Source organism: Phaethon aethereus, assembly GCF_964289735.1.
Source record: "Phaethon aethereus genome assembly, chromosome: 5".
Taxonomy (NCBI): domain Eukaryota; kingdom Metazoa; phylum Chordata; class Aves; order Phaethontiformes; family Phaethontidae; genus Phaethon; species Phaethon aethereus.
The window spans coordinates 4,845,222-4,856,542 of record NC_138579.1 but is presented as its reverse complement, the minus strand read 5'-3'; the positions used below and the strand labels follow the sequence as shown (position 1 = coordinate 4,856,542).

The window sequence follows — 11,321 nt, the reverse complement described above, 5'->3', positions numbered from 1 at the left end:
GGCTGCGTTGCCTAGTGGCGGCTCGAGGGTTCCCCAGCTGCCTGGATTTACACAAAGCAAATAATATTATTTATTTGAGTAATAAAAACCCGCGTATGTGCCCATCCGGCACAGCCCGCCTTCCAACACCTCCACACCCTAACTGTGACAACCCTGGCGCTTGGAAAACTGGCCTGGAATAAAGATGGGACACTGCCAAACCCCTCCCACGACCTCAAATTCTAAATAGAGCATTACACAAGTATGTTTTGCATAGTGAAACGAATAAGCAACCTACCTACACAATATCACACGAGGAAATAGCTGTATTTAAAAGCATTCAGAGATTAAGGGACACTTCAACAGCCACTCGGCAATCCTGCACTTACATGGGGTTTACTGAACCTCTCTGAAAATCTGCAATTTCATCTTATAGATCTGGCATTCAAGTTATTAATATAATTCAAAGGAGGTTGTATCTGAGATTTGAAGACTTCGTCTATACTTTCATTCTCTTTGAGCAAGCAAAGCGATGATATTCTTCATTCTCACTGTTACAGGATTGCCAAGGAGGTGTTTTCTTGTCTGTTACGGCAGCTTAAATTCCCAGCAGCACGAAAAAGCACCCAGCTCCTTCCTCCAGCACCAACACAGGCCTCCACCAACAGCCTATTACGGAAGAGAAGTATCTGCCTTGCGCTCGCTGCTCGTATTTGTGAGCTTCTAAATCCTCATTTACTTCCAGGATTACGCTCAACCAAGAAGCACCACAAGCAGCAGAACTTACTAACTCTCATTTCTGTCTCATTTTTGAATTTGCTGATGCTTAATGAGACAGACATTCCAGCTGAAGCTTTTTTAACACTAATTTTTCTGTGTGTATTCTCTGGTGTTTTAGTAAAGGATGTGAAGTTAACTAACAGGCCTTAACAGCCTCGTCTAACCGTGGTCACCCTGCTGGGGCCTGCCTCTGACCCTGCCCGCGGGCTGATATCCCGGCCTGGCCTTGGCACAGGGAGGCTCCTCTGCGGATCAGGGTTTAAATACCGTCACCCTTAAGGCACATTAACCTCTAAGAAGCAGAATCCCCCTATTCCCAGCCCGTTCCCCCGCGGCCACCACGGACGTCAGACCGTACGTGAGGAAACACCCGCCGGCCGGTTGCACACGGCCCTGCCCCGCCCCGTTGGCATGACTCCACGGGAGGGCAGGGCCCTCGGCGCCATGGCAACGGGGAGGGGCACAGCAGGGTGTAAGGCCGGGGCGTCACGTGGCGCCGCGGCACGCTCCCGCGCCCCTTCCCTCCCTCCCCTGCGGCGCCGTGGCACGTGGGCCGCGCCCTGCACCCGGCCGCTCCCTGCGGCACTTTGAACCTTCCCGCTATCCGTAGGCGGGTGAGGCTGCCCGCCCAGCTGGGACAGCGGTGCTGATTGGCCAGAGGGGAGGGGGAGACGGGGTCTCCGCTGCGCAGGCGCAGTGGGGTGTGCAGCCCAGCGAGGCGGAGGCAGCAGTCGGCTGCGGCGCGGCGGTTTCCGTTGTTGGCGCGCGAGCGGCGGCGGTTGGGGCGGTTGCGCGCGCGCGCAAGATGGTGAGAGAGGAGCCCGCATCGCCTGGGGGGGGGCCAGGGGGAGCCCAACCGCCTCCGCGGGCGCGGGGGGTCCCCCGGGAGTAGGCGGCGGAGGCTGGTTTCCCCGTGCGGCCGGGCTGGGGAGGAAGTTCTGAGGGGAAGGCAGGTGCCTTCGGAGGGGAGGGCACCGTTCCTCTCGGGGCGAGCCGGTGTTCTTCGGTCTGGGGGTGCTGCCCGGGAAGGTGCCAGCGTGAGAAGCTCCGCCGGCCCGGCCCGACCCTGCCCTGCCCGACCGCCGGGTCGTTCCGTGCTCACCTGCTGCCGCGCCGGGAAGAGGACCTCCTCGGTTGGTTTTCTGCTGGGCGCTGGCAGCCTGCGGGGGGAGAGTGAAGAAACAGCTGTTTAAAAAGGAAGCCATGACCTGCCCTGCCAGCGGTTGTTGGGCAGACGGCTAAATCGGTTTCTGAAAATCATGAGGTACAATGCTGATCTGAGTGGTGGCTGAGGTTAACCAGCAGCAACACCCCCCACTGCGCTGTTCGGGCCGTGTGCCCGCTGTCTGTACAGCCCTCCCGTCTCTCCACTTGACTTTCTTCAGTTCTTATTAAACCAAGCACTGGTGAGCCAGCTTAGCCCCGACAGGTGATCTCAATCTGATGTCCCCATGTGTTTTGCAGGCACAGCCTTCAGCTTCTTTTAAGGATTTGTATTTGTGTGGCTACACAGGTATGAGGAAGAACACTGCTTACTCTATGGTGTCTGCTGGAAGATGGCAGGAAACTGCTTTGGGCTCTTATCCCAAGCTGAGCCTAGAGGACTGTGAAGAGATTTTTTTTTCTTCGTAAAAAAAGCCCACATTTGATACAGAATATAATGTCAACTTCAAAGTGCAGCCTGGAATTCTGTTGGCTTTTTAAGTAGAAACTTCCTGAAATAGTGTGAGTGGATATGAATGACATTTGTGGATTGGAGGGAGCCAGGAACAGTCTTTAAAGTTTAGGGAAGACGAGCAAACTAATCAAGGCTGCGCACACAGTGCCTGACCTGTCCTGTCACAGCAGAGCCTGATTTCCTCTCCAGCTGTTAAAAGGAAGCAGAGGCACAAGACTTTGTGCCAAAATTTGGTCAAGGTGGAAGTCTTTTTAGGAGTAACAACAAACAGAATATTCGCAAGGTGATTTTGGAATTGGGGAAGGAGAGACTCTCCTCTGCTTTGTGAGGAAAATCTCACAAACAAACCAATGTTGAACGCGAGGAGACAGTTCTCAGAGTTTCAACAGTAACCTGATTTGTAAGCAGTAATTTGTCTCAGTGAAACAGCTCTATTAGAGCTTGTGGTAGGCAACCTTGCAGCCATTTTTTTTATTTGAGCTGTTTTTTTTTAAAGAAGTCTTGAAATACAGCTGTTTTGGCACAAAAGCCTTGATGCCTTAGGAATTTACAAATACAGTAATATAGATAAGCTGGAGATGTTAAATAACTGTTCTTCGTCTAGCTGGTTTGCATCTCTTAACTGTGGTGATAGAGATTGTGTGTATAAAATGTTGCTCAAAATGGCAGTGATTGGCTTGGTAGAGTTTAAAAATTGCATGTGTAATGGCAGATAACCTGCATGGTTGCTTGTGAAATCATCATTTCCTTCCCTATCTTCAGTGTGATGACTAATATGTTATCTGGACATTTCTTCTGAAAACTTGGAGTTAGTGACATGAAAGCACATGGGGGAAAGTATGCATACTTCTTGACTAAAATGTCTTAAATGCTTTCTGTATGTGTAAATCTCGAAAGTTCAGTTAATACTTTTGTGGGTAAAAATAAGCAATGACCCTTGATTACTGTCTGTTTTTCTGAAATACTAATAGTAGCTCAAATAATTTTAAATGCTTAAATGACTGTAGCCAGTTTACTGCCACTCCGAGAGGTTTCCTTATTTCAGGACTCGTCTTGGCAAATGAAGAGCTATGAGAACAATCCCACTTCAGGAATAGCTAATAAAATATTTCTAGTTAACTGTGTAGCTTTGAGGAGGGATAGTAAAACATAAGTGTTTTGTGTTTGTGGTTTTTAAAAAAACTGCTTTCATCCATGGTTTTCCTGGTTTATGTGTATATTCTGAAACTTTGGACAAGCTGCATGCAGTTCCACTTTAGTAGTTTATGCGCACATATGCGTGACATGGGGATTTTTTTTCTGGTTTACTCAAAGGATTTATCTTTCCCTCCCTTCTGCCATTTCCCTTTTCTAGAGTGAATCTCTGGTGGTTTGTGATGTTGCTGAAGACCTAGTGGAGAAACTGAGAAAATTCCGGTTTCGTAAAGAAACCAACAATGCTGCCATTATAAGTAAGTTAAAAACTTGTCTAACAAAAATTGCAAGGGCTTGCATCAAATCCTGTCTCCTCTTTTCCTTTCCATGTAATGCTGCTGTAACAGGTGAATGTGAGCCAAAGCTTGTTTCTTGTATGAACTTCAGTATTTCCATTTTTGCTTCTAATTTTAACAGTAAAGCAACACTTCTTGTGATACAAGACTTCATCTGTTCTTAGTAGAATATTTATACTTAATTGTGGCTCAGAGTCTACCACTGGTTGTAAAATTATAGTAAAAAATGTCAAGGCACAGTCGTTTTGCATTTGTAAATTTTGTAGCCTTTAAGTAGGGGAGTTTGACATTTCTGTCTTTGAAATTTGAGGAGAGTGTATGTATTGCAATGAACAACACTTAGACTGCGCGCTTCTCGACTTCTGTTATTTTGTGAAGTCATGGATAGACTGAAGCAGCAGAATGGAAGCACAAGGAATATACTTGTGGGGAAATGTTTCATGCATACGTTGTATAAATCGATTGAAAAAAACGCCACTGATCTATGTTTTATTTTGATTTATAGTGAAAATCGACAAGGATAAGCAGTTGGTGGTACTGGATGAGGAGCATGAGGTTTGTTAAATGAATTGTAAATAAGAGTATCTTCAGCCTGCAATGTATTGTTGTCTCTAAGGTACTGCCTTAGTTTCAAACTGTTATCAAACTCTTAATCTAATTTGGGTCATGAGTTTTTTTAAATGCATGGTCACTTTGCATGTAAAGCACAGCACTATTAATAATGGAACTATGCAGAAGCAATTGAGTTGACTAATTAGTTGCACAAAAAAGCTATTTTAACGCTGTTACGATACAACTATGTAAAAAGCATCTTTGGCACCTGTTGGCTTTTTTAAGAGATTTGTGCTGTGTTTCCACGTAGATCTGTACATTTGACTCTGAGCTATCTGCCATCAATTAGATGCTAGGATTGCTAATCCTCTGCAGACTCTAAATTTGATAGGTGGCATAATAAGGTCAGCCCAGTGTGTAGTGTTTCTTAATGGTACATAGGGCAAAATTAAATCCTTCCCAGGGATTTGAGCATTATCCGTAGCTCTTACTCCCTAGAATGTAGCAGTTAATGTAACATTTAAATAGAATGGGGATGTTTTTTTACTTGCTTAAGGAGGAAGGACTGAATTTTTCAAAAGCACTATTTATGTAGCTGTTTTTAACAGATACTTTTTGGTGTGCGCTTGCTTACTTCTGTTTAGCACCAGAGTTAGAAAAGCATGGTAGCTGCCAGCATATCCAACTAGAGCCAAAAATGTTTTCTAAACTCGCTATGCCTAAAATGGGGATGATTATTCATGCTAACATTAATTCTGTGTTTAGTCATAGGAATCTGTTAGCACACAAGTTTTCTTAAGCTGCTGTAGTAATTTTTGTGAGAGATCATTGTCAGTTCAACTGTGGATATACATCTAACTTCCAGCTGTTTCACTGTTCCATTATTTTGCTTTAGCCTTCGTAGTATGCCTTCAAGTGCAAGATCATTTGTTCAAATATTGCTTGTGTTTAATGTTACCAGGGTATTTCTCCCGATGAGCTAAAAGATGAGCTGCCTGAGAGACAACCTCGATATCCTTCTTGTGCCGCTGGCATTTGCTCTTACTCACTCCTGGAAGCTGTTCAAAATGTTCAAAGCTGGACTTCACCTTTTTAGGCCAATACTTGTTTGTAGTGTGACTTTACTGATGCTTTATTTGTGAGATAAATCAGGGATCAGTTCTTATGATGCACTGAACAGTTGTCCCACTTCTTGAAACAATGACTGACACATTTAAGCTGTTCCTGAGATATTATTTCCTTTTAGACTATATGTTTGGGGAAGTAAAGTGAAGCCACGCTGCTGTTAATGTAAAGAAGTGAGTAAAATGTACAGGTTTTGTATGTGGCTACTTCTGAATACAGAAAAGTGCCCGTGTAACTTAGGATCTGTTTTGGTACTTTCTCAGCATGTCCCCCTTGCTATTTTGCTGCAGTTACTGATTCTGGGAGTGCTGTAGGCATGTGCTCTAGGGAAGAATCCCTGTATTTAAAAAAAAAAAACCAAAAAGAGGCAAGTAAATTATTCTTTAACTAGATTAAATTAGGGGGATACTTAAATTATAAGTGAAGAAAATATTTGCCTCCATTGTCCTTAAACGCAGGCTGGCACTATTCCACATGCCATTCTGAATCTTTCTTTTTATGACCATAGTGCAGTAGGAGACTATACAGCAGGAGTCCTAGCTAAAAGTTGAGTTAAACCACCTGAAACAATTAAGTGCTTAATCTGCAGAGAAAGAATTTGGCTTTCATTAAGCCAGAAACACATTGCTGGGTGTGGGAAGTCTTTTTACAAAGCTGGGAGAGAGTATTTGTGATGAAAGTTCCCTGATGTGAGAGAGTAATACAGACACAGCACTTGCACCCAGATGTGGTAGCGGTTGGTGAAGACAGGCATAGTCAGCGCTGAAAGTCAAATATGGAAGTGAAATTACTTGCCAAATTTAAAGTGTGTTCTAGAATGCAAGACTTATTTGTGCCTGCATCAGGCTCTGTTCACTGAGGATTGTATCCTTATAAAGTCATTGATTTCTTAGTTTCTTTAACCTCAGAAAAAACATTTGTTGTGTATAGTTACAAGTATCAGCATGATGATGGAAGAGTTTCTTATCCATTGTGCTTTATCTTCTCCAGTCCAGTTGGTGAGTGAACATTGTGAATGGTGGCTACTGTGGGCTGTAAAAATGTGAATATTCTTTGCTTTGGTAGATAAAATGAGTGCTTAATGCTCAAATAGTGGTTCAGATGCTTAAGGCTAGAATTGCTTATGCCACTGCTGGAAGCAACGCACTATAAGCTACGGCATTAGCTGGAGACCTTCTTTGGCAGAGAGGACTCGCTAGTTGTATTAGCTCCATCTTCACCATCAGCTCATGACAAGTGTAAACACTTCATCTGCCTGGATCTCCTTAGTTGCTGGAGGTTTTCACTGCCTCTGGGGTTTACAGTTAGGGCACTTAGGAACTATGATAGAAGAGATTCTTTCTTTCCCATTTCTGAAGGCTGAGCAGAAGTGTTCGTTTCCTGCATAGCTGGCCAAAAGGTGTGTCTTTCTCAATGTGCCTGCCCACTGCATTCTCAGTGGTGTGCTCAGCAACACCCTCCTGTAAAGGAAAGGAGCCTGGAGCACTCTGCAGCTATTCATGTAGGTTTAACCTCATGTGTTTCCTGTCACTCTCAAATCTTGGGGAATCCTCAAAATATGACTAGACAAGGCTCAGGAAATGAGTGAGGAGAGGGCTGGCAAATGCCACCTCTGTTCACGGAGGTTTCTGTTCACCTCTGTCCGTCTTGCTATCCGGATGTTAGTGACTGGGTGGGAGGAAGTTCCTCTCCTTCTCAGAAGGGCATGGGAACCCCTATCTACCTGTGAAAGAAACAGGACTCTGGAAAAGGGTTAGGATGGTACTAGAGAGGAGGGTTTCCCAGGGGCCCTATATGCAGTGGGCAGCAACGGAGCATGCCTCCAAACAGTGCTGTGATGTGAAGGTCTAAAGGGCTGTCACAACTACGGGTGAAAAGGAGAAAGAGCGCTCCATAACCCAGATCTGGGCAGGTGAAAGTGCTGGGTGAACAGACAATGTTCAAGGAGAAAGAGACTGTAATCTTGGGTCATCCCATGTTTATATAGAGCAGTGGCTTCCTCTGCTTGTGTCACAGCAACCCTTGACATAAACATACCTGTGCAGGAAACTGTAATTTTAATAGACGCCAAATAACCTGTGACTTCATTGGACTTACAGAGCTGAATTGTTTCTGTGGCTTCCATCTGTGTTCTGAATTGTAATAGGGTAGCTCGCTGGTATTACTGGATTATCCTTGTTATCCCCTAGAAGAACATAAACTGGTGGCATTGTTTTACCCTTCATTACTCAGAACTAGAATAAGTAGGTAGGTAAAAGAGTTTAGCAACTGGTGAGCATACTCTTCGGTAGTTATGTGAGCATCTTTGTATGAATGTTCTGGGTGTTGCTTCTCTTCAGAATGATAGATATTTTGTGAGTTAGAATAACGCTAAGAAACTTTCTGAGACCTTGAAATAGCAAAGCAGGCAGTCTTGTAATACTTCATAGGAAAAGAGAGCTTAGACAATGTTTCTTATGGGTGGCAAGATTTAAAAGTACACTCGTATCTAGAAACTTCGAAACAAGAAATTTCTAAAGAACAGCCTTTTTTTTTCTTGAGGTTTTCAGTCTCAAAGAAAATTCTGCAAACATAAGTTAGTGGTTAGACTGATACAGGAGTCAGAAACAATGAACCATTAGTTAGGTCCCTAAACAGCAGTTAAGTTCAGCTGTGGCTGAAGTTGCTCTGTATTTGGGGATGGGGGGGTGATCATTTTGAGCTACCAATTCAGTTGGAGAATTTGGGGAGAGATTAGGGGAAAGAATAGCAAATTCAGACTGACTTGGTTTGTTCTCTGTTTGACTCCAGCTCAAAGGCATATGCTGTAAAGATCTGTATAAGTGTAACTAGGAAAGACATGGGAATCTTCCAGAAAGAGCAAGAGCGCAAAGAATTGAATGCAGTGCAGTCAGCACACCACTGTAGTGGCGGGAGGTACTGCTTTGCTGGCTGTTGTGATTCAAGTTTGACTGCTGCGATATTTGATGTTAGCTTTAAGCAGAAATAGCAGGTGCATGTTGAGACCACCAATTCAACCTGTACAACTATTACTTCTGGAAATGCTTTTCAAGTACCAGATATGAAAGTAAGAGCAAGGATGATGATGTATATAAAGTAGGTCACTTTTCTGAATGGAGGTTTAAGCTTTCAGTTAAGATTTTTTTTTATTATTATTAAAAAAATCTAATTTTTGAAGTGTTGCAGTCAAAATAACTAAACGAACCCTTTTTTTTTCTCCACACAACTACAGGATGTAAGCCTGAACAGCAGATGATGTATGCTGGAAGCAAGAATAAGCTTGTACAGACAGCTGAACTCACTAAGGTATAATTGACTAGTCTCCCCCTTAAATGCAGATTACAAAAGCTGTTTTGTGTCTTGCTTGAACCTATCACAAGAAGGGTGTTACGAGACTGTAATTACAGTGAACAGATTCTGTTTTAGGAAGACTGAAGAGAGAATATATGTGGGGATTTCTGGAGTTTTAGGGTACGGGAAGAACAGTGTTCTCTAAAACTAAAATATCCATCGGTAGGATGGATGTCTTTTATTTGGAGAATGAATTTATTGATGGGAAGAATAGACTGAAGTCTTAGTACAAAACTACAGACTAGTTTTGCGGCATGGTTTATGGGGTTGTATGCTTGCAGAACATAACTTTCAGAAAAAGTAACACATGTGCCAAGTGCTGAACAATTCTAAATCTTCCTGCATTTGCCTCCTCCAGTACTGAGACCAGAAGAAATCACTGCATTCACTCGGTCTAGATATATTTATTTTTTTTTAATTGCCACTGAATTGTCATTTTGGAGATCTTTGAAATATCTCTTTAATTGGCACGTAGATTTCTTAAAGTTTTCGTTTCAACCAGTAAAGCTAAATAGTCAAGAGGTCACTTCAGCTTTTTCATACAACGTGAAATGACTTCACCATTCCCCAACAGCACCATTCCCTTTTGGTCTTCCGTATCCTGAGTACTTGAACACCCCAGTGAAAATGTGTATTGGGTCAATAAGAGAACTGTGAACTACCTCCTCTAGCTGTACCTCGTAAGAAAGGACCTTTCTGTTTTAAATTAGACGTCAAGTTGACAGGAGTAAATAGGAGGGAAGCAGAAGATAAGATGGTGGAAGCAATCAGTACAGCCCCAAGGAATCTTTTTTTTAAGTCAGTTGAAACTGCATCTTAGGCCTGAGAACTCTAACATCTTTGATAGAAAGGAAGAATTCCTTGAGGAGGAAGGCAGTTTTCAGTGAGTGAGAAGGAAGAGTTGCTAAGAAGGTGAAAGCCTGGGGCCTAACGGTATTTGAGTTACTGTCACCTGTCAAGTGGTAGAAATTTAGTCTAAAGGCTTTTGAATGAAAGCCTAGGAGTGGACATAGAGGTCCATGATCATCTTCCTCTGAAGCTGGAGAAGAGAGCCTGTTTACAGTTTGGGTTGCTTACTTGCTCTTCAAATGTGCTTTGTCCTTGCCGCTTACTGAGGCATGTTTCATTTTAGCTCACGCTGTGACTTCCTCCTGGTGTGATTTTTGTGTGTGACTCAACTGAGTCCTCTTATTTTTTTCAGTGGCTTGCATATTAGCTTGGCTTCTGTTAAGCTGTTCTGTTCTTGTAACACTGAATTTTGGGTTTTTCCTCTATCTTTTACTAAAAAAAAAAAAAAAAAAAAAATCAGTACTACTTGAGTGGTTGGTGGTTTGGGGGGTTTTTTTGGACAATTTTCCATTCTGAGGTATCCCAGGCTTGATTCTTACAGGCAAAACACTATGCTACTGGATAATATGGATTTATTTCAGTTCAAAGGAGGAATAACTGTGTCTTGGGGCTGAGCAAAATCCCTGAACTTTGGGCTTAATTCAGCCCAGAGGTTAAATTCATTTGTATTCAAATAGACAATCTTCTTGCTGAGGTAATGCATATGAGATGATGACATTTCAGAGTAACTTTGAAATGTAGTACATGTGCTGTTCTCACATATTCTTAAAGGAGAAGAATGAAGTCTAGAAATAGGAATTATGGGATTCTTGTTCAAGTTAGTAATATTCCTTGCCACTTAGTCTTGTGTATTTTTCCACTGATGTTACTTTAGAATATTAACCGATCCTTTCAAGAAAGTGTGTGAAAACTCTAGATTGGTTACTGGTTTATGACAGCTCAACCAACTTGTGTGGAAAGGTATTGATTGCATTGTATGCTTATGCCTTTCAAGTACCATCACCTCAAGAATTTATGCAATGCAATTTTGTTCAGGTATTTGAAATAAGAAATACAGAAGACCTAACTGAAGAATGGCTGCGTGAGAAACTGGGCTTCTTCCATTAAGAAAACCTCTGTAATAAGTATTTATGTACCATCCTGATAATACTGGAACCAGACATGAATACTTACATCTAAAAAATGCACTGTATTTACATCTGTCTCCTGCAGTATATCTCTTGTGCAAAGTTTGTGCAAAGAATAGCAGGTCTGTCTCCTCGAAGTAACAAATCTTTGCAGGTGTTTCCTTATTTGTACCCGTTAAAAGGGAATACTTCTCTGCAGGGACTCCTTTTGCACTCTTGTGACTAATATTTCTATAACTAAAACAGTTCAGTTCTGGATTTATAACTATCTGCAAACATAATTTGGAAGCTGATGCTAACGTTTTCTGAGCTACAAATGCATCCTTATGACATATACTAGCCATTTATATGCAGAAATCGTGTACTGTCACTTTTCAGAGTTTTTGACTT

At 42.7% G+C, this 11,321-nt stretch overlaps 1 protein-coding gene across 1 annotated transcript; it reads left to right on the top strand.

Annotated features, from left to right (window-relative positions):
• Positions 1–3,158: 3,158 nt before the first annotated feature.
• Positions 3,159–10,911, top strand: GMFB (glia maturation factor beta; the record flags this gene model as incomplete). Its single annotated transcript, XM_082000691.1, is given in 7 exon segments — positions 3,159–3,215; positions 3,792–3,888; positions 4,433–4,482; positions 5,441–5,500; positions 6,515–6,602; positions 8,837–8,910; positions 10,840–10,911. Coding segments are annotated over 7 exon segments (498 nt in total).
• Positions 10,912–11,321: the final 410 nt, after the last annotated feature.